This window comes from Leopardus geoffroyi, chromosome B2, assembly GCF_018350155.1.
Source record: "Leopardus geoffroyi isolate Oge1 chromosome B2, O.geoffroyi_Oge1_pat1.0, whole genome shotgun sequence".
NCBI classification, from domain to species: domain Eukaryota; kingdom Metazoa; phylum Chordata; class Mammalia; order Carnivora; family Felidae; genus Leopardus; species Leopardus geoffroyi.
This window is the reverse complement of record NC_059332.1, coordinates 47,681,986-47,706,801: the sequence shown is the minus strand read 5'-3', so window position 1 is coordinate 47,706,801 and position 24,816 is coordinate 47,681,986. Positions and strand designations below refer to the sequence as shown.

Below are 24,816 nucleotides of genomic sequence, written 5' to 3'. Positions count from 1 at the left end.
GAATCATTTTAAGTGGTGTATTACCTGCATAGAGAAAACAGCTTAGCTAGAGTACATAGAAGTTTCAAGTTCATTGCTTTAGGATGCTCTCAAAATTTCATGGTAATCTACTTCCAGTTCATATACCTCAACATGGATTATCACCCTGTCTTACTGACCTCTTGTGTCACATTCTTCTTTTTTTGTCGTCATTACTGTATCTATTTCCCGAAGCCATGAAGTCATTGTAATGCAGTCTCCATTCTCAGAGGGCAATTGTTTTGTTCATAACTATGTCTTCATCATTTTCCACAGAATTGGCATTCACACCTGGCACAGAATTAGCATTCAATCAATGTCCATTAAATGAATGAGTGCATCATGTTGGAAGACACCAAATCCTGTTTATGTAATAAATACACCTGTGTCATGTTTACTTATTCATGGTATTTAATCATCATTTCAAACTAAACTTTCCTGTATTCTTCTTGATACCTTTCTTCTTTCAGGTTGTATGACCTCTAATGGATACTAGATTTATAGTAATGATGATGATAAAAATAACTAGTATTTGGTGTTTGAAACTGATCAAGATGCTTCAGACGCATTAGAATAATGTAATCACTAGAGAAACCCTGAGAGGTGGGTATTATGATTACCTGTGTATAGAAATGAGGAAATTAGAGCAAAGGGATGTTAAGTGGCAATTATCCTAGTGAGAAGCAGCCACAGGAATCAAACCCGGGCATCCTCACTCCAGTTTACTTCTCAGCCATTCTATCCTACAGGCTTTCACACCTGTATTTGCTTCTGGTAACCCTTTAATTTCAGATTGAGCTATTGCCTTTAACTCTTCTTCTTCCCAAACTTTTGTTTTTTGGCAGAATTAGGCTCTTCTCCACCTGATTCTTAACACAGCCTTACTGATTTCTGTCACTCACCTGGTAAACTTTGCAATATTCTTCACCAACTCAACTGATAAACATTTGCTTCATGTCCCATTTTAGTTCCCATTCCACATTAACAAGAGATACATTTGGTATACAGTTTAAGGCAGAGTAAAAGAATGGATGTTGCGTATGTTTTAGGCAGAGATGATTTTGTTGTTGGGAACCCAAACTAAAGTTTACACAAACTACCTTAAGTGCACACTGGGAATTGATTTGAAGCAGAATATAATTCCCTTTACAACCCAAGGACAGGAAATATGGCTGGGTATCACAAGGAACTAAAGTTGAGAAATTAAAACACACATATTTGTATAATTGTCTATATATCAAGAACCTTTCCAGAACTTCATTTCAGGTTGAGTTGGCCAAGGTCAGGGGTGTTTATTCCCTCATCTCCCTCTAAGCAAGGTTTTCATGAGTTGTCTGTGTTCCTATACCCAAGGCCACAGCTTCCTATTAAGATAGCCCTTTCCCCATGGCTCTCTTTCTCACTTTCCAGCTTCCTATAACTCCACTTTCCCCTCATGAATTCAGGCTAGATGTGATAAATTTACTTACTATTACTGGTTATTGCATTGTTCATAGTGGTCTCTTTACCCCTTCCCCCCCCCACCTCCAGAAATTCTCTTTATTAAACTCTTTTCAAATTACCCTACTTGAGAATGCCTTGTTTTCTGTTGGTCCCCTGACTGATACAAATTAATGATATCTAAATCTCTATAGTAATCTTTTAGAACGATTCAGATGATTTTGGCACTTTGCATTGCTTAGGAATTTTGGGAAGGGGTTATGAGTGCATTTTATATGTCCTTCCTCTGCCATTTATGTTTTAGGCAAAATGTTTAAACACTTTGACTTCTGAGAAAGAAGGGACAGACTTTTATACCTCCAGCTTCCTCCTAATATCTTCCTGAAAACTGGAGGGCAATTACAAACCTTTAAGCTGGAGATAGAAAAACTGGATATAGAGTTAAAAAGGGGATGGGATTAGGGGTTTATAACAGTTACCTCCAAGATGGCTCCAACAATCCTTGCCTCCTGTTTTGTTTTGTTTTGAGATTTATAAAAGATATTTATACACACATACACACACACACACACACACACACACACACACATATATTTATGAAGAATTGACTCACACATGATTATGGAAGCTGAGAAGTCTCATAATCTGCCATCTGCAGGCCGGAAATTTGAGAAAGCTGGTGGTGTAGTTCCAGTCTAAGTCTATAGACCTAAGGACCAGGAGTCCTGGTCATAAAAGTCCCAGTTTGAGGGCAGGAGAAGACTCATGTCTCAGCTCACCAGTCGCTTGCCTCCTGTTATTTATCTTCTTGTGTGATCTCCTTAACTGAATTAGGGCTAGTTTCTGAGACCAGTAGAATACTATAGTGTATGACTTCCAAATCTATGTCACACAAGTTATGGCAGCCTTTCCCTATAATTCTGAATCCCTTGTTAGAAGTAAATAGCTGCAGTATTTTAAGGACTTTCAAGCATCCCCAGTGGAGAGGCCAGTCAGGAGAACAAATAAAGGTTCCCACCAACAAACAAAACCAACTTGTAAGTCTATGAATGAGTCAACTTGGAAGCAGTTAAGTCATCAGAGAGATAAATGCCTGCAGCCTGCAGTTAATTGCATCTGACTACAATTAATGAGGAACTCTAAACTAAAACTGCTCAATTAATCTGTTCCCAAATTCCTAACCCCCAGAAATCGTGAGAGGTAGTATGTATTGTTTTAAGTCACTTACCTTTGGGATAATTCATCACAAAAAGCAAAGAACTAAAATAAAGCTGAATAGAACAATGTATACTGACTTTCATTCCAGATTATGGAAGTCAGGAGGACAGAATATGTGACCCCAAAACGTGCCACTTTGTCATGTGGTTTTGAACTGAAGGCAATTAAGACCCATTAGGCTCAGGAAAACCTTTTCTCTCTCTTAACTGCCTAAAAGAACTTTTTAAAAATTTTTTTTTCAACATTTATTTATTTTTGGGACAGAGAGAGACAGACCATGAACGGGGGAGGGGCAGAGAGAGAGGGAGACACAAAATCGGAAACAGGCTCCAGGCCATCAGGCCAGAGCCTGACGCGGGGCTCGAACTTACGGACCGCGAGATCGTGACCTGGCTGAAGTCGGACGCTTAACCGACTGCGCCACCCAGGCGCCCCAACCTAAAAGAATTTAGATAGGCGATCTATAGCAGGAAGAGAGCTATTACCTTAGATAAATTTTTATATCAGAAAGAGTTATTTGCATGGCAGGGCAAACATCTGTTTACCAAACATTTGCTTTTGTCATCTTCCTGTGAATTGTCTTCTTTCCCTTTGAAGCCCCAGACTCCTACTCCCTTGTCCAAGGAGCTCAGGAAGGAATATAAAACCTCAATTGCCTATGAGTCTCATATTTTTATGGGGCTCCAGTACATATGAAATTTGTTTTGTTCTTGTTAATATGTCTTATATCAATGTAATTATTAGACCAGCCAAAGATGCTAGAAGGGAAAAAGGGAAAAGTCTTCCACCCCTACAGGAGCTATAAATTATAGAACAAGAGGGGGAAAATTTCAAAGGGTTGTGACATCCAGGAGGTTTATTAGAATCAAATTCAAAAAATTAATTTGACTTTATTCTGTGTGACAAATATTTGGATTTCACAGTGTTTAGAAAATTTTAAATGGGTGGGCCCACATTTCCAGGCAAGTCTAGAGTCATTGAGTCCTTGCAACATAAAAGACTGAAGCATAAATACAATTTTCCTGAGTGATGTGAACAAGTGATTTGCCTCAAATGGGTCTTTAGTAGGTAAGAGCTCAACCATGGGGGAAGAGAAGAGAGAGGAGATCAGGGCCAATAGAAAATGGGAGTGAAGTCTTTGAATTGGAATTGTGTGTGTGTGTGTGTGTGTGTGTGTGTGTGTGTGTGTGTGTTGCAGTCAAAAAAGGCATACATGGAACATATTATGAGGTTGACTCTTGCCCTCAGGTGTTACATCCATAATGTGTGTATCTGTTCTTGTGCAAGCACCATTTTCAAGTCATGTTTAACACATAGATCCTTGTTTCTTCCTTTTCTGCAGTTATATGTTGTTTTTTAAGAAAATAATTGATTTTTTATAGTTTTTTTTAAATGCATATATTTGAATCAACATTATGTGCTTACAAACACATTAGTCTTCATCTATCTCTTGAGGGTTTTCTGGGATAGTTCCAATTAAAAATATTCCATCATGTTGTTATATCATATGTTAGACCAATGTGTCTTGATTTTTTGTTTTAGAAAAAAAGTCACTGCAGATCATTTCTTACTATGCTGAGAAGCTTAAACAGAAAAAGAACAATGTATGAAAATAGGAGAGATGTGAGCAGAAGCAGCCAACTGGCATCCATGTTTGGGGCTCACATGCAAATCAAGTTATTCTTTGCTTTCCAACACTTCCCAAATTCCTTTAAAACCATATTTGAAGCTGGATAGCAACTCTATATGAAGACATCAGTGATATAAATACGGACAGCATTGTGTTGGGTAGAGCAATGCCAGGAATTGACAGGACCAGCAGATAAAACCAAAGCAATTAAGTTTCCATAAACACTTGACTTGGATTGAATCAACAGTCTTCTTTATAAATAACAGTGTAGGAAGACATAAATGACAAATCATACATTCCCAATATATAAACCATGCTGGTTTGATGAAGAAGCAGAATTCTTTTCCAGCTTTCTTTTTACAATGTGGGAGAAAAAAAAGTGGCTCAGTAATTTGTGAGTTTTACTTCTGAAATCATCCAAAATTTTCTGTCTGCAAAATATTAAAAGATTTATAGATGAGCTCTGGTGTGCTTCCAGCTTAATACAATCTCCCATTGACAACAACAAAAGTATTTGTATGGCTACAGTGAGCGATTTTTGAATGGTTAGTCCTCCTTCCCTACAGACTGTTTCCCAGGGATTCATTATGAACTCTTTGGCAAGACTGGAAAATTTAGTCTCAAAGAGCCTCCAATCTCTGTTATTTTTATTTCATATTCCTTTGCCTCGGCACATAATACAAAATAACTCATGACTATACACTTTTTATCTTACTTTGTCCCCTGAAATATTCCACAAACCTTTCTCAGGAAAGATCTGAGGAAAACTTTATTATTAAGTAATAATGTCTTCTTTCTTCCAGGGAACAAAGCAAATTCCACAGTGGGGGAGGTGGGGGGAAGGAAAAAGAAAAAGATCCTATAATAGGAAAAGATAGGATAAAATTGGCAGAGAGGGAAAGTTAGGACCTGAGGTCCCTGGGAGGAAAAAGATATATTTTGAAACAATTATGGGAATGTCTGACCACAGCAAACTACCCCCCTCCCCCCACCAAGGCCTAAGGTCCCTCTTAAGAATGTAACAGACACCACCTACTCCCCCTCAGGTTTCTCTCAGGAATTAACAAAAGACCTGACTAAAAGTAAGTAGACCATAAAATCTATGACTCACAAGGAAAGGCATGGCCATAGACAACCCCTCATACAATGGAAACGAGCCAATCAGGAATGGACAACCCAGCAAGAGTTGTCCAGCCATTAAGGGTAGAACCTGAGAATAAACAAGGGGGAAGGGAAAGAGGAGCTGACAAGAACCTTATAAAACAAAGACCCTTGCCTATAGTCCTTGGGCATTCACTTTCAAATACCTCTCTTGCTAAAGAGAACTTTCATACTATTCTTCTTTTCTGATCTTATACTCTAATAAACTTTTACCAGCTGCTCATTTTGTGTCTACTTCTCCATTCTTCAAAGCACGAGACAACGAATCCCAAGTATTGTGGTAAAAAAAAATCCCACAACAATACCAGTATGTGATGTAGATAGAGATTTCAATATAAATGGCCACACACTCATATTTTCAGAATTTTCAGATAACAAGTTTTCAGAATAATATTTCAGAATAATTTTCAGAATAATAAAACAAATTTTCAGAATAATAAAACATCTGATTACATTAGTTTCATAGTTGTTTTTCTCCTCTCAAAGATTATTTCTGTCTGTGCCATCCTTCTTTGCTGTTAAAGTCCTATTTATTCATCATCATCTAGCTCAGATAAAATCTGGAGTACTTAATATTTTACTATTTAGTATGTAGTATAATAAAATTTAGAATATCCAGACTTTTCAGTTAGTTGTTGCTATGTAACTTCTGGGCAAATTTCTAATAGAATGCTCCCATATTGCATGTGGATTTCCTGTTGGACAAGAAGATCCTGAGGAAAGCGGACTATTTATCTTTTCATTCCCAGAATGTCAAAGTGCCAGGCATTTATAGTGTAGCTGCCATAAATGCACTGAATATACTATTTGCAGGGACTAGACTGCAGACTTCATGAGATTGTGCGGTTTATGTTTGGTTATTCTATGTATCCTCAGTGTCTAAAAGAGGACATGATTCCTAGTAATGCCTCAATAAATATTTATTGAGTGATTGCATGTATGAATGTAATAAAGCTGATAAATTTCTTCCCTTATCTGGGCCATGGGGCTTCTTTCCATTTAAGTATCTGATTGTGGCTTTGTTATCTGATTGTGGCTCCACTGAATTATGCAGCTAATCTTTGCAACTCCTTCAACACGAGGAAGTTTAAGATGGGTGAGGTCCATTGATGACGTTGTCTGGATTCTAAACTAGAAATGCCTCCACAATCGTGATTTGCAATCTTCACGGTCTTTAGCTTTGTTCTGATTATTATACACTCACCCTTTGTCTGCTGTAAATTCTCGGATCTCTTGTAAGCATTTTCCTTGCACTGACTTCCTCATAGAGCAAATCTTCCCTGCAAGAGTATTGTTTAAAGCAAGGGCACACCATGTAGCCAAATATCCGGTTCTCATCAGGACACTGAATTTTACAAACTGTACAAACTTGGGTAAGTTATATAATGTCTTTAAGTGTCAGTTTACTTATTTGAAAAGTGAGGTTAATGACAAATGAGTACCTAATTGGATTGTCATGATGTTAAATAAGAGATTATATGCAGTCTTACCTTAACACTATCCATTATAATCCAGAAGGAAATGCTTATTATTTCCATGCTTTTAATAGGGGATTAATATACTTAGACATACCATACAAATATAAGGTAATATTACTAATTCAGATCATTCTCATAAACTTCTTGTGGCAGTGCACAAAGACACTATTTTTCATGGAGGGCCAATTACCATCTAGTTACATAGATCTTAAAGAATGAAGGTAGATATCTCGTATTTCAGAAACTATATGACACTGTTGCAAAAATAACCAGGCAGTCATATTCAAAAGGCAGTGGCCTCTGTCTCTTTTGTAATTGAAGGCAGGCTAGTTTCAAATTTTACCAAGGGGAGTAACCAGGAATTTCATGGGTTGCCATAAATCAGGTAAGTATATACCTGAATCTGTGTTTTCCATTATATGACTTGAATTACTTTGGTTCATATCTATACTTGTACCTATGGTTCTTTGTCTTAATTACTACAGCATTATAATAAACCTTGATATCTGATAGTATAAGTCTTCCAGCTTTGGGATGTTTTCATCAGTGTTGAATCAAGTTTATACAAGAAAATAGCTTAATGACTCATGATTTTGGGATGATTGAAATTTCTTAAATAGGATCTCTCTTTTCCTCTCTCTCTCTTTTTTTCACTCACACATGCATAGACACACATTAACCATAAAGAGAAAAAATAAACGACATATTTAAATTAAGACCTTTTGTTTAACAAAAGATACCATTAATACTTCAAAAAATAATCCACAGGGGCGCCTGGGTGGCGCAGTCGGTTAAGCGTCCGACTTCAGCCAGGTCACGATCTCGCGGTCCGGCAGTTCGAGCCCCGCGTCAGGCTCTGGGCTGATGGCTCAGAGCCTGGAGCCTGTTTCCGATTCTGTGTCTCCCTCTCTCTCTGCCCCTCCCCCGTTCATGCTCAGTCTCTCTCTGTCCCAAAAATAAATAAACGTTGAAAAAAAAAAATTAAAAAAAAAAAAAATAATCCACAGACTAAGAGAAGATATTAGCAACACATACATTTGGCAATTACTTCATGTATAGGCTGCTTTTAGTCAAACAGGCTTGAGCAATGGAATGTAGAAAGGGCCATAGTGACCAACTGGCTGAATACAAACAGGTCCATCAGGTGACCCATTTCAAAATATCCTTAGGCCCTAACTAACCAATGGGCTACTTACATCTAGGCACAAATAACAATAAAGGGAAGATTCCATTAGTTTCCCTACTTCCTCATCTTCCCCTTTATTTTTCTTATTTTTTATTTATTTTTTATTTTATTTTATTTTATTTTTTGAGATAGAGACAGAGCACTAGTGGGGGAGGATCAGAGACAGACGGAGACACAGAATCCAAAGTAGGATCCAGGCTCCGAGCTGTCTGCACAAAGCCTGAGTGGGGCTCGAATTCAGACTGTGAGATCAGGACCTGAGTCAAAGTCTCAGGCTCAACCGTTGGAGTCACCCAGGCACACCACTCATCTTCCCCCTTTAAAAATAGTCCCCTCCCACTATCTCCTTGCAAACAGTCTCTTCTCCACTGTCCTGCCTGCTGCTTCTTTGTGGTATGTTCCATAAACTATCTCCTTTGTTCTGCCTTGAGTGAATTCTTTAACCTCCAATGCCATTGGCTTCCACCCGCACATCACCCCACATCTGGGGTCCCCATCTAATCTAATTAAACACCACACTTTATATTAAGAACATAGAATTCCTACAAATCAATAATAACAATAATAATAATAATGACAGCCAACCTAATTATAACAGCAGGCAAAAGCTTTGACAGAGACTTTATGAAAGACGGTATCAAAGTGCCTGATAAACATACAAAAATGTATTCAATATCATTAGCAATTAGACAAATACAAATTAAAAACTGTGATAAGTACTACTACAAAACATAATAGATCATTAAAAAAAAAAACCTGAGACTACCAAGTATGAGTGAGGATGTAAAGTTGATGGAAGTATAAAAGTATCAACTTCTAGAACTCCTTTGGAAAATTCTTTGATAGTATCTACTAAAAGAAAACATATGTATACCATATAACCCAATAATTTCATTCTTGGGTATATATCTGCCTCCCAAAAAGTGAATACTAATATGCACCAAAAGACCCATGGACAAAATGTTTATATAAGTTTTATTCATAATAGATTTAAACTGAAAATACATGAAGCGTTCATTAATAATAGAATGGATAAATAAATTATATTGTCTGCATACAGTACAATACTACACAGCTATTAACAAAAATAAGCTTTGCATGCAACATGAATCAGTCTCATAGGCCTATTAAGGGGAAGAGGTTAAATACTAAAAATATATATTCTACCTATATGAATTTTCAAACTAATAAAATTAACCCACAGCTCTGGAAATCAGAATGTTTTTTACTCTTGGGACTTACTGACTGAAAGGGGGAATAAAGGATGCTCTAGATCCAATAATGCTAGAACTACTATACTTATTGATTTGGGTTGTGGTTACACAGGTATGTACATATTTACAAATTTATCAGTCTGTATACTTAAAATTTATGTACTTTACAAAATGTAATTTTTACCTTAGTAATTTTTTTTTAATTGACAAATTCACAGAGGCAAAGAAAAAAAGATTGATGATATGTTCCTTTACAGAGCTTATTCTCCCTACGTCTTTGGTTCAGGAAAGGAAGGGCTTCTTTGTGTAAATGCTTTCTGGGAAAGTCATGGTCTAGCCAAGTTAATATGTGAGAATATATTCCCAAGGGCTTGCTAGAGGGCAGTAATCAATTCTCAGCCTTTTCCTTCTACTAAATATTAACTTGCAAATATCCACATTCTGCTCATTTTCTGCTAGGAAAACTTAAATATAAGAAAAATAATTTAAATAATCAGTATATCAATTTTCTGGTGTTATTATCTAAAAATATTTTAAGAGTTTTGGCTTAAAATTATCTATTGCATATAAAATAATTGTGTTAAATAGGTTTTGATACTGAAATCAGTGAGGTAATATTTCTGCAGCTTCCATAATAGTTCTGTTCAGAAAAGGTGCACTTCCTTGGGTATGTGTAACTATTTTCCTTGGTTAATATGACCTACTTGGTCCTGAGGTTTGCAGCTATCCAGGCAATGGGGAATCATTTAGACCATTCTGGAGTTTAGCACTGATCCAGGCCCAGCCATCAATCTGATCTAATTCTCTAGTGAATATGCCTCAGTCTGGGTCCCCAGACCCTCTCACCCTAGACTCACTCACTTATTTCTCCACCCCTACAACCGCTACTCGACCTTTGAGTCATGCTCTCCAATTCTAACCTCTATGTCTTCACCTTTGTGTGGGATAACTTTTGCAGGATTCCCTGTTTGCCCAAATCTCTGCCTATTGTCTGCTGTTTCCAACCCTTTAGACTGACCCTTGAATTCTATCTCTGAGGTCTAACCCAGGCCCCAAAATCTGTACTTCATAATAATTCTTGGCTAACAGATATAGTTTCATAATTACCTGGATTCAATCCTTATTAAAAAATGCTTAATATATTACCAATGTCTGATTATTAACCTTTACCTTCATGTTTTGATTCAGTTGCTCCAAGTGCATATTTGACTCTTCAATAAACAAAGGTATCCTCCTTTTTTCCTTGTAGCCTCTGTTCTCTGAAGAATTGAGTGTGCACATTTTACCTATTCATAAATCTCAAGCCAAAACTTGGGGTCCAGGATCTGAGGGTTCTATTTTAGCATTACTCTCCAGTTTAGTTGTCCTTAACTTTGAGTTTGACCTTAATTTGCCCTTAACTATGCCAAGTAAACTTAGTCAGACAAAAAAGGACAAATACCACATTATTTCACTTTTAGGTCAAATCTAAAAAACAAACCCTAGAGTCATAGACACAGAGAACAGATAAGTGGTTTCCAGGAGGAAGGTGGTGAGGGGCAGGTTGGGAGGGTGAAATGAGTGAAAGGATTAATAAGTACAAATTTCCAGCTATAAAATAAATAATTCCTAGGGAATAAAGCATAGAGAATATACTTAATAATATTGTGTTAACTTGGTAAGATGACAGATGGTAACTAGACTTATTGTAGTGATCATTTTACAATGTATACAACTGTCAAATCACTATGTTGTACACTTGAAACCAATAAAATATTATATGTCAATTATACCTCAATAAATAAATAAAAGATTTTCAACACAGAGCCACCAAGGAGCTGTAGCTAGTTATTAATAAATTATATGCTAATGAAAAAAAAAACAAAGCTCTTTGAAGGAGCCAAAAATGCTAAAATAACGATAATCCCCATTGACACTAATTGTCCCGTGATCACTCTCAGGAGTCACAATAGTTATCTTGTGATTGCTTTCAATTCTTGCATGGGTTACAAATCCTGGCTTTAAATCATCACTACACAATATTGTATCAAATTCCTTATGCATCTTATATCATAGAACAATGATTTTTTCACCCATTTATGACAGAAGAAATATATTATATTTGTATGAAAAATATCCAGGTTGTATTTATACATTTACAATAATATGGGCAATGCTGTATGTTTTCAAAGGCCTTTTATCAGAATTAATTAGAAACCATTTACAAAATATGATATATACTTTTAAACTTGGATTATGAAGCCCATTAAGCAGATTGCAGCATTCTGAAAAAAAAAAAAAGTAATTAAACTCTAAAGAACTGGTTGTGTTACATAGCCGTGATATGCCATCTGTATCTCTGGCATATTGGACTTCACTCTAAACAAAAGGAAGTTGATTTTAACAGAACTTGTGTATTTGCCAGCATCATAGATAATAGGAGAGCCTAGGATAAAATGCTAGTATTTTAACTCCAGGATCAGTATGAGTTTTATTGTATCTCAGTATAGTGAATTGACAGATTATGCACGCGTGTGTGTGTGTGTGTGTGTGTGTGTGTGTCTGCATGGGCATGTGTGTCTGAATTAGCCAATTTTTCACCTGTACAAAAATTAATTCATTTATTAAATATTTATTAAACACTATTATATATCAGGTACACTTAGAAATAAAATTAGATTTATGTCATCTTAAAAAAAATTCCAAAGATTTCAATTGATTTCAATTTTGGAGCACAAATCTAATGGTTACTCATGAAAAAAATCCTAAAAATGGCTTGGTGCTTATGTTAAAATATACATAAGTAATAATAATAATAATAATAATAATAATAAATATATAAATTGAAATTCTGGGAAAAATAGGATACAATATTTTATACAAATTATTTGTTTACGAGGAAATCTAAGTACTAAATTTGTATATAAGGAAAAAAATACTTGAAAGACTAAATGTAAATGGCCTCAAAACAAACAAGTTGTTTGACTGGTGTGAACCAGATATTTTTTTTTAATTTCTTAAACCTTTTATAACAGTGTTTTTGTGGTATAATTAAGGTACATCTTAGTGTGTACTCAAGAAAACATCATAGCAATTAAGATAATGAGCATACACACCACCACCCCAAAATTCTCCTCAGAAAATGCAACAACAGAAGTTATAGACAGCTTCATAATGGGAACCAACTGGAATAATAACACCTCAGTGTGGTCGGTACAAATATTAATGCATAAAATGTATATATATTAATGTATACATATATTAATGTATATATATCAACTTATACTGCAGAAACTCTTTTTATTTTATTTTTTCTTCAGTTAACTCAGGGGGAATATGTTCTACTGGATTTTTTAAAGATTATGTAAAAGATTATTTACAGAATTCCCCTCATATCATGTTTGGCAGTGGGTGGGGGAAGGTTGAAAGCAATGGCCAATCATTATCATGTGTATAATTCTGCACAAATCATTTAACCTGTTCTTTGAAAGTTTTGTTTAAAATGAGAACTGTTAGCCTTTTCTGCTTTCAACCCAGCAGAACTGATTCAGAAATAAGGTTGGCAGATTATTAAAAGAAGGTGTTAACCAAATTTAATAACGTACATTTGCTAAATTTAATAACCTAGAGTCAACTACCTTATCAAACAGAAATAAAGGAAAGAGTATATTAGCTCTGATTTTCCTGATCATTCTCAGCAGAGTGATCATATACACAGAATATTTGTAAGTCATGCATATAAATTACCAGTATTATGATCACATCTCTTCTCTGTGGGTAATAGACAATTCAAATATAATCCTGTTGTGTTTTTATATCATTTTCCTGTTGCTACTGTAACAAATTATTATAAACTTAGTGTCTCAAGACAATGCAAATTTATTATCTTACAGTTCTAGATGTCAAAAGTCCAAATGGGTCTCACTGGGCAGGCTAAATCAAGACTCAAGGAGGAAGCACCAGGGGAGAATCCATTTCCTTGCCTTTTCTTACTTCCAGAGCATGCCCACATTCTTTAGCTCATGGTCTCTTCTTTCTTCAAAGTTAGCAATGGGTGGGTGCAGTCTTTCTCATGATCCATCACTGACATTGATTCCCTCTTCCACATTTAGTACCCTTATGAGCTCACACGGATAGTCCAGGATAATCTCCTTACTTTAAAGTCAGCTGATTAGCAGTTTGGATTCCATCTGCTACCTTAATTCTCTTTTGTCATGTAATGTAACATATTCAAAGGTTCAGGGGATTAAGACATGAAATCTACCATGCTTCAAATCACAGTTCTGTTCTCCTCTGTTGGTTCCACTGACTAACATATTCAATTTTGTTCTGATCCTACAGGTCTCTTTTTGCAGAAAATGCAAATGTACTGCAGAAGTGGTTTGAAAAAAAGCTTTATTATAACACATTATTCTAGGAGTTGACAATAACCTAAATTTATGTTTTCTTTTCAGGGATGACAATGAAACACTTATTGTATTTGGCTGCCACTGCTGGTTTCCTGACTATTTTGATTGTAAGAGTATGTGAGGATTATATGTTTCATAATTACTTTCCAGGAAAGGATAAGAGCTCCTCCTGTAGAACTCATTTCATTATGGACATTGTTGTGTGGATGCTATGCCCTTTACTCACCTCTGTCTCACCATAGACTCTAGCATGCAAGTACCACTCTTAATTTCATATTGCAGGGAAAAGAACCAAAGCATAAGGAGGTGAAGTCATGTGGCCAATGTCAGAATACTGGCAAGTGGCAGAGCTTGAAAGTAAACCTAACCAGTTTAGCTCCATGGGCTCATGCCAATTTCATTTACAGCCCCTCTGGATGATTAAAAAGCTGAGAATGTAGAGCATATAGCCAATCCATGCATTTTCTATGACTAAACGGGAAAAAAAATTGTTTGGATTTTGTTTAACCCAGAAAAAGTAAGTATTTCCATATCCCAATTGAACTATTTGATTTGTGACTATAACAAGAATTAAACATATCAAAATTAAATATAAAATGAAAGGTGTGAACAGCAAGAAGAGAAGTGTGAGGAACTGTAAGCAATGGAGTCAATACATGAGGTCTGCATCCTACTACTTATTAAAGGCAATAACTGCAATATTACAAAATAAAAACAAAACATTCAATGGTATAAGGTATAGGGCCTTAGGATTTTATGATCACCCAATAATATGTATCTCTATATAGCCTCAATGATATTTTAAAAATTACATTTTTAACATATTGAAAATATTTTTATGATGAGCACACATATAAGTGATTTCTATGATTTCATGGACTAGCTCGGAGAAGTCAAGATTGGAAGGCATCTAATTTTATAAATGAAAAAAATCTATATACATCAGACTATTGGGGTGCTGATTTGGGTCTTATTATTCACACCTCTTCCACAAAGAGAAACCAGGTAGACCTCTTGTCTAATACTCAATAATGCTCTAGTAAGTTGGAAGTAGAGTCTTAAAGAAGAGTTCTCCTTCCTTCTCTTTGATTATCTTCCCATTTTACTTCCACAGTATGAAGGGGGGATATTCACACTTCAAAGTAAGGAAAACCTAAACATAGCCTCCATCAGAGGGAAAGAAGAAAGGCAGCAAGAACGCTACCTTTGCCTTTAAAGAATAGTCTGGGTTGGTCTAGTCTAGGTCACTAGGTCATTTAGCTCACATTCTAGGAGACTGCCTGGCTCAGGCTGCCATGTGAAAGAAGGAATCAGTATCAAAGTTAAAAGCCCAGATCAAAAAGCAGGTAAGTAGAACCCTTTCCCGTCAAGGCAACCAGAGCCTAGTCCATTTACTGACCGACAATACAAAGGAAAAATATGAAAGGGTTGAAGGCATTGATAAAACAACATGTATACATTCTATAGAAAGATAATTATTGGAATATTTGCATGTAATTTTACAGAAAATTTGCTCAGAAAACTAAGGCAAAATTAAAAAATTAAGAATTTTTTAAAGTTTATTTATTTATTTTGACAGAAAGAGAGAGAGAGCAGGGAAGGGACACAGAGAGAGGGAGAGACAGAATCCCAAGCAAGTTCCATTCAGAGAGTGAGGAGCCTGACTTGGGGCTCAAACTCACAAACTGTGAGATCATGACCTGAGTCAAAATCAAGACTAGGATGCTTAATGGACTGAGCAACCCAGGTGTTCCAAGGCTTAAGAATTTTAAATGAAAAAAAAAAAAAAACAAAACATAAAACAAATTAAGCCCCAAACACAAATTCATTACATAAAATTTAAACATTAAGCCTAGTTGAAGTAAAAAACAAACTGTTCCTCTTTGTCCAATGAAAATAAACAGTATGATATATTCCCTTTTTAGACTCCAAGTAGAGACCAAATAGACTACCAGGCTTGAATCTTATTTTAAACTCCCCTTCAATGTTAGAGTTTACTGAGATAGTAGGCATCTACTTGGACAAAAATCACTTTTTACTGAGATATAGTTTTCTGTGAGAATCTAGTAGATGTTACACAAAAAGATCTTTGTAGGAAAAGTACAGGAAATCGTGATCAGGTAATAAGGAGATCTGATCTTGTCTGAGGTAATTAGAGACTTCTCTTGGAATGAGGCGGTGGTAGACCTGAGATCTGAAGGGTTAATTGTCATCACCTAGTAGAGCAAGCCAAAAGAGGATACTAACAAAGTGACAGGCTTGGACTAATACTCTGAGGCAGAACAGAAGCTGGCACATTACAATAATTAAAAGAAAATCACTGAGACAAAAGCAGATAAAAGTAGGGGAGCATGTCTTAAGTAGAGGCTGAGAAGTCAGCATGATCTTCACAGACCTTATAAAAGATTTAGTTTTTCTTTCTAAGAAATTGTTGAAAGACTTAACAGGAAAGAGACCCATTGTGTCAGTGTTGTGAAATATTTACTCTGGTAGATTCCTGCAGAATGGACTGTGGAAGACTGGATAGAGGGGTTGGAAGGAGAGTGTAGGGGGTGTTGGTATGTATTTGAAGGCTGGGAGGCCAGTAGGAGGTCAGGCTATAGCCATAGTCAGTCCAGGTGAGGAAAGAGAAATCTGAGAGGTAGGAGAAAAAATGAAGAGAATGTGTTGTCCCTTACATGGAGAGAAAGACTATTTCTACACTGAGAGCTTAGTCAGAGGAGTTAGCAGCCAATAGATCGAGTAGAATGAAGACAATACAAGAATATTGAACTTACAAATTAAGCTTGTTGGTGGCCTTAATAGGAGCTGTTTCAAAACAAAATATCTCAACTTCAGAACTACTGGCATTTTGTATGGAATAATTTTTTGTCAGGGGAGTCTGTCCTAAAACTTTCAGGATGTTTAGCAAAATCACTGACTTGTATCTACAAAATGGCAGAGTACTCGCCCCAACCCAGTCATGACAACCAGAAATTTCTCCAGACATTGTTTAATTCCAGGGAAAGGAAGAGGGGCTTGAGACGGGGTATATTACTCCTACTATAGAACTTTTGTTTTACTGGAGTAAGTGGGGGAAGGGTGAATGCAGACCATATTACTGGAGGGTGGGAAATTACAGAGAGCCAGTATGGGCAACATTTTCAGAAATTGTGATAGGGAAGGAAAGTAGAAAGTACAGTGATTGAGTGGGGAAGTGGAATAAATGCAAAGTTTTGTTTGTTTAAGTTACCAGCAACATGATTATGAGTAAATGCCAGTGGGAAGGACCAAGACAAAAGAATGGTAGAAGATATACTGGAAAGATAATGAGTAATGTGAAATTTGGGAAAATGTGGAAGAGAATGGGGTAAATAACACCGGGGACAAAGCTTTTGAAAGAATGACTTTTTTTTTTCCATTTTTTGAGGAACTGTTATACTATTTTCCATAATGGCTCTACCATTTTACATTTCCACCAACAGTGTATCAGGATTCCATTTTCTCCACATCCTTGCAACATTTGAAATCTTGTTTTTTAACAATAGTGCACCTAATAGCTGAGGTGATATCTTATTGTGGTTTTCACCTTTATTTCCCTGATGATCAATGAGGTTAAGTACATTTTCATATACCCCGTTGACCATTTATATGTCTTTTTTGGAAAAATGTCTGTTTAGGTCCTTTGTGTATTTTTTTAATCAGGTTATTTGTTTGTTTGTTTGTTTGTTTGTTTTTTGCTATTGGGTTGTATGAGTTTTTATATTTTTTGGATATTAACCCCTTATCAGATATATAGCTTAAAATATTTTCTCCCATTTATTAAATTGTCTTTTCATTTTGTTGATTGTTAAGGAAACAATTCTTGCTGTGCAGAAGCTTTTTAGTTTGATACAATCCCACTTGTTTATTTTTACTTTTATTGTCTGTGCTTTCCAAGACAAACGTCAAGGAACTTTATACTTATGTTTTCTTCTAGCAGTTTTCTGATTTCAGGTCTTACATTTAAGTCTTTAATCCATTTTGAGTTGATTTTTATGTATGGTATAAGGATCTAATTTCATTCTTTTGCATGTGGATATCCAGTTTTAAATTTGCCAGGAGGGTAAGTCTTAAGTTACATGCTTTTACAATATACACAAAATAATAACAATGGTTATAATAAAGGGGGCAGGGGAAATCTTTGAGAGGTGATTGTTATGTATGGTCTTTTGTTTTTGTTTGTTTGTTTGTTTGTTTATGGTCTTGATGGTTTCACAAGTGTATACTTACCCAAACTCCTTGAATTGTATACATTAAACGTGTATAGCTTTCACATGTCAATTGTACCTCAATAAAATAGTTTAAAAACAACAACAACAACAACAAACAACAACAACAACAACAAAGTATGACCTGTTCAGTAGTACCACAAAAGGTAAGGGGGAAAGAATGAGAACAGATATAGGCAGATTGGTAGACTGGCCAAGAGAACCTAAAACAGCTATCATCAGATATTGTCTCTTTACTGAGGAAACTAAAACATATCACAATCTGCTGAGAGAAGTAAATGTTACTGAGGTAGAGTGCACAAGTTCTACAATAACATTGTGGAAAAAGACAAAGTGAGTTAACGAGGTAAATTAATAGAATTGATGAGAAAAATTAACGAGCAATTTGAGATTAGAAATCCTGATTTGGGATGACACCAATATCTGTCATTTTGTGGGATATTTTTCTGACAATGCTCATCTGACTCCATGCAGGCAAAGAAATTTTTGGTCCCATCCAAAGTGGGGGTGTTCCTAAATAATGATGGGCAGGGAAAAGATTCGATATTTTAGCAAGAGAGTTGTTGAAATAAGAGTACATGAATAGAAAAGAAGAAAATTCAAGAGCGGGGACAGGGAGAAAATCATGAGCTAGAAGGCTAGAATATGTTGAAAAGAGTGATTGACCTTGGCAACTTGGAAGAGCAGGAACTGATGAGGCAGGGAAAAGTTTGCCCAGGGGATTTGGGAGGTTTGGCACTTGGCAGTGATTATGAGATATAGACTGTGATCATCATGGTGGAGACTAAAGACACTTGGTGGAACCATCTAAGAGAGGGAGAATTCAAGGGGCCTGTGATATCAGGTGGCTGGAGTCATCCTTGTGAATGCGGCAGTCCCTGAGTTGACTGAAGAAATGGGTGGACAGGATGAATTTGTTTCAGGAGACCCAATTTCTGTGAACGAGAGGAAGTAATAGGGAAACTGTCATAGGAGAGTAAACGGTCAGTGATGAGAGGGTAGAGCAATATGTCATGAGTTTCAGTGGAGCAGAGTTCAGAGGAGCAAGGGAAGTTATATCTTGGAAATGGTAAAGGGATTCTGGTGGGTTCCCCACCTTTCCTGTAGTCTAGACTAGAGCTACCTGGAGTATAAAGGAAAATAGCACCACATGAATGTGTTTTTGAAAATGATGTTCACAGGGGACAGTCTCTAGAGGGGTCCTCCGGATTTCATATTTTTGCCTTTCCCCCATACCATTTTATGTTGGCATAAAGTAAATGACAATAACTACTCTATTTGAATAAGGTATGGTGTTGGATCTCATCCATTCAGAGACTGCTGATAGCCCTGTGGTAGCTGAGGAATAAATAGATACTACTCAAGTTATACTAACTAGATTTTGCCACTTTTTTTTAGTAAAAGGCATGAGTAAATGTGATACATAACATACACACAAATTAAGCTGCTTTTCATAGCAATTAATGCTAACCTAAAATATTTTTTTAATTTTTAAAACATGTTTATTAATTTATTTTGAGAGAGACAGTGTGTGAGTGGGGTAGCGGCAGAGAGAGAGGATCCCAAACAGGCTCCATGCTGTCAGCACAGAGCCAGACGTAGTCCCCGATTCCACAAACCGTGAGAGGATCATGACCCTAGCTTCAATCAAGAGCCAGATGCTTAACGGACTAAGCCACCCAGGTTCCCCAAATGCTAACACAAAATATTAAGGTCATTTAGTTTTCTTGTTAGTTGAAGGATAAAAGGTAAACAGCTTAAAAGAACAGTCAGGAATTCCAGATTGTAGCTGATTTGCATTCTACTTTATATGTACACATACAGATGTAAACATTAATGCTTTTTTCATTTGCATTAGATAAAAATATAGACTCTGAATTGGAGATAGTAGGGGCTTTGTATTCAATAATGAAACTCTTAGATTAGACACATCCTTAAGATTGTATTCAAGTGCAAGTGGTTTATTTGGGAAACAAGGAAAACACTTACAGTAAATGGGGTGGGGAAGGAGCCAAGCAAGGGAATCAAGATATCTTCCACTGTGATTCATATTGCCTGATAAAAAGTACTTTAACATGGCCCAAAGTACCAATCATAAACTGGGGGGAAAAAAGAATCACAGAGCATTCAGTGCATTATGCTATAGACTTATAAAATGTCAGATGACATTCAGAAACCCACAGAAATAGCACAGGAGAAATGGAAACTAATCTCCTGAGCTATCGTAAATTTTAAAATGCTGTAGATCGTGATTTATTCAATATAAGCCACAAATTCATACTGCTATAGGTCTGCCAGTGATATATTATATAAGACAAATTGCACATGGAAGAAGCAACACTAATTAATAGCTTTCTGGTAACAGGCAAAACCAGCTTCAGTTCCATACAACACACTCCTCACTGAATTGGCAACTGTCCAAGAAGAAATCGTTACTGTACATAACAACCTCAGGAGAGGGGTAATTCCATCAGCCAGCAACATGCTGAAGATGGTAAGATTAATTAAATAGCAGCGACGATGATGTCAGTAGTAGTAATAGTGTTAACTGAGCTTTTACTTAACTTCTATTCACTTTCAATCTACTAAAAGTTTGGTCTTCCCAAAGAAAACTTTGACCTAGCAGCAAAAGAAACAGAGGCATGGAGAAGGTATGTAACTTTCCCCAAACCAGTGATTTTTTGTTTGGTTGGTTTTCAAGTTTATTATTTATTTTGAGAGAGAGAGAGAGAGCGTGTGTGAGCAGAGCAGGGCAGAGAGAGAAGGGAGATAGAATCCCAATCAGGCTCCACACTGTCAGCATGGAGTCTGATGTGGGGCTCGAACTCACAAACCATGAGATCATGATCTGAGCCAAGATCGAGAGCCAGATGCTTAACCAACTGAGCTACCTGGATGCCCTCTCCCAAAATCACAGTTATTAAATGACAGAGCAACAATTCCAACTCAGACAGTTTAACTCCATTCATAATATACCCTGGGACAGTGCTTTATAAACTTGAGCGTGCTAAGAATTACTTGAACAACTTGGTAAAGCACAGATTCCTGGGCCCCACTGTCTGAGATCCCGATTTGGGGAAGTCTGGGGTAGAGACCACTACAAGCTCCCAGCTGAAGCTCATGCTGCCAGCCGGCATTGTCAGCATAGTGAGCTTTAAGTGAGAGAGGCGTTTCATAACTGTCTTCACTGGGGAGCAGCCCAGAGGCTAGACACTCACCTGAGAAGAAAGATGTCCAGATTCTAAGTCAGGGGGTGCTGCTAGATAAACAAATATTGACAAATCTATTTCCCAGTTCCCTTGCACCTTAAAAGATAAGACAAATGGTCTTTCCACTATAAACCTGCTGTGTGAGCAGATTAAGTGCTATAAAACAAACAAATTCAGGGCAGTCTCAGATGTACCAGGTGATTAGGCTTGTATTCATTATCTCCCAGAAGTATCCCTCAGGTTTCTGGGCAACTTTATCCCAATTCCTTTAACCCTGGATGGACCTAAGGTACAAGAGTTAGAAATAGTGCAGGCTCTGGAGGATGATTCTAAAGGACAGCTTTCTCATGGAAATGACAAAGGGTGGAAAGTAAGTGAATAAAAAAATTATTTTGAAATTTATCTCTTGGTCATCTTAGAATCAAAAGTGTTATTCAAACAAAACAATAAAAATCAGTAGCTATCATAGTCAGTCTTGCATTGTGAGTGATGTAACTGACATATATATTGTGCTGACTGTTGACAGGCACTCTTTTAGAACCTTATTACATTAACTCATTTATTTATTTATTTATTTATTTATTTATTTATTTTAAGTTTATTTATTTTGTGAGAGAGAGAGGGAGAGAGAGAATCTCAGGCAGGCTCCACCCGTCAGCACTGAGCCCCACATGGGGCTCAATCTCACAAACCATGAGATCACGACCTGAGCCAAAATCAAGAGTCAGACACTTAACTGAGCCACCATGCACCCCTACATTAATTCATTTAAATCAATAATTCTGTGATGTAGATTATATTATCATCTCCATTTTGCAGATGATGGATCTGAACCTCAGAGAAATTAGCTAACATCCAAAGTAATAAGTACTGGATAAGTCAAGATTCAGATTCAAATGGTCCAACTCCAGGCACCTGCTCTTAACTATTTGCCTCCCTTAAGACAAACAGGGCTCAAACTTCTTGGTTTCCAGGAAAGCAAACACAGTTAGGAGGTACTAAAGAAAAATTTTAGAGTAAATGGAAAATATAACTTCTGATTTCAGAGACTTTTTTTATTATGAATTAAAGGTAACTACAAAGGAAATAGAGCACAATGTAAGAATAAATATATTCAAGTGTTGAAGTGTAAAGGTATGAAAGATCAAGACAATAAATTAAGCGCACCAGTAAAACTGAATCATATTTTATTTTATTTTTTTAAACTTTACTTATTTACTTCGAGAGAAGAGAGAGAGAGATGGGGAGGGGCAGACAGAGAAAGAGAATCCCAAGCAGACTCCATACTGCCAGCACAGAGCCCAATGCAGCGCTTGAACTCATGAGATTCGAGGTCATGACCTGAGCCAAAATCTAGAGTTGGACACTTAATGGACTGAGCCACCCAGGTGCCCAAAACTGAATCATATTTTAAAGGAAATATGGGAGTTGAATTGTTCCCATAAACAATACATAGGACATAGAAAGAAAGGAATTGATAGAGTTACAGCAGGGCTAAAGAGCTGGTCATAACTGCCAGGCAGAGGTTTTCCAAAAAGAAAAATTTTCATACATAAGGTTAGAAGCTGATTAAATGGAATCAGGTATTAAGGACAGAATTCATAGCTTTGGTGCAATAACCATAAATACTCACTTGTGATTTTGATCATGGATACATCACCCGAAAAAGAGTATCTTTTTTTTTCAAGTTTATTTATTTTGAGAGAGAGAGAGTATGAACAGGAGAGAGGCAGAGGGAGAGAGAGAGAGAATTCCAAGCAGGTTCCGTGCTGTCAGCCCGACAAATGGCTTGAACCCATGAACTGTGAGATCATGACCTCAGCCAAAATCCAGAATCAGATACTTGACCAACTGAGCCACCCATGAGTCCCCCCTCCAAAAGGAATATCTTACCACCATTAATCAGAGGTAATATTCTAGAGAGATTCTGCAAAGAGGTCTGAACCACAGATAGTATGTACTGAATGTTTCAGATAGTTATACAAGATAAGCATACTCAGACGGAGATTAGCACACAGGATGTTTATTGGAGAACAATCTCCAGAATGACACCTACCTGTAGAGGTAGAGAGAGAAGCAGCATTGGGCATATAGAAAAGCTGGGTTGTGACATTGTCATGACAGAGGTTTCAGCTAATTTTTCAGGAAGCTGTACAGCTAGGATGGCCCTTCTGAATTGTCCTAAGTTGGAGGGAGGTGGCCTGTCATTTACAATTCCCACATCTACCAGTTGTTGGGTACAAACTACCTCCAGGAAGTGATTTTGCTCCTGGATGAGGACAATTTTTAGAAAGGACAGACAAGAGAGCTGTGAGTGGGCGGGACTCCTTGCAAGGAAATAAGTGCTTCTGTTTAGAAAGCAACCTGCTAGTGCATCACAACATGCACAATAAGCAACTAGTTGTAAATTATCTGGATGATTTCTAGTCCTAATCACTTGGTAACCTGGTCATAGTAGGCAAGATTACTAGTGCATGCAATGATGATATTCCCACTGCCAGGAGATCCTGGGACTTAATGGGATGTGTTGTGTCATCTCTACTCCCTCAGTTAAAATGTATCCACCAGTAAAATACAACTTTTGCTGCGTGAAACAATCAAAGCCTACAGTTAGGTGTCATACAAAACTTATTCTGAAGAGTAAGTGAATGACCTATGTCTCAGTCTATATTACAAAACAAGGCCTACAACTTTTCTTGATAATGTGTTGCGTGAAGATATTGATACAGTCTTTTAAGTGGATGTACACCCTGTGAGGATTAAAGAGTATTAGGGAGAATTTTGCCACAGAGTCCTGTAACTGGTGATATAGACTTCCTGCCTTTCAACTTACTTGGAGATACACCTGACAAAATTCTTCAACTCAATACAGTTGACACACATTAAGAGTTAAGAACATATACTCTGAAGGTATAATAAGCTGGATCCTACTTTTTTTTTGGTTCCTTATTGGTTGTGTCATCCTGAGAAATTATGCAACATCTCTGTGCCTCATTTTCCCCATTTGCAAACGGGGATAATAATAGTACTTCTCTTGTGGAGATTCTGTGAGCCAAAAGAAGGGAATATACATACAGAATTGGTAACAGATCCTGGCATGTAGTACTAGCTACTATTTTTTATTATCATTTGTCATTTTATTTTTTTAAATTTTTTTTTCAACGTTTATTCATTTTTGGGACAGAGAGAGACAGAGCATGAACGGGGGAGGGGCAGAGAGAGAGGGAGACACAGAATCAGAAACAGGCTCCAGGCTCTGAGCCATCAGCCCAGAGCCTGACGCGGGGCTCGAACTCACCGACCGCGAGATCGTGACCTGGCTGAAGCCGGACGCTTAACCGACTGCGCCACCCAGGCGCCCCTCATTTGTCATTTTAGATGGAGATGTGTGACACTGTACATAGCCATCATTTATTTACCGAGCACATAGTATAAGATTTGTCATATCATAATTGTATTGCATGAATTATTACATTAAAACTTTAGAACAAGCTATTAGGCATTGAGGGTCACATTTTATAGAGGAAGAAACATATTCAAAGAGGTTAAATAATGTTTCAGAGATAAAACTACTATCAAATAACAGAATGGAGGGGCGCCTGGGTGGCTCAGTCAGTTATTTGT

At 36.8% G+C, this 24,816-nt stretch overlaps 1 protein-coding gene across 1 annotated transcript in view; it reads left to right on the top strand.

Annotated features, from left to right (window-relative positions):
* The first annotated feature begins 6,549 nt into the window (after positions 1 to 6,549).
* CRISP1 (cysteine rich secretory protein 1) overlaps positions 6,550 to 24,816 on the top strand; it is a 32,010-nt gene continuing 13,743 nt past the window's right edge. Inside the window, exons 1-3 of the mRNA XM_045498507.1 lie at positions 6,550 to 6,840; positions 13,779 to 13,840; positions 20,349 to 20,477. Of these exons, the coding sequence (XP_045354463.1) occupies positions 13,781 to 13,840; positions 20,349 to 20,477 (189 nt within the window). The 5' untranslated portion in view covers positions 6,550 to 6,840; positions 13,779 to 13,780. The remainder of the gene's footprint in view (positions 6,841 to 13,778; positions 13,841 to 20,348; positions 20,478 to 24,816) is intronic.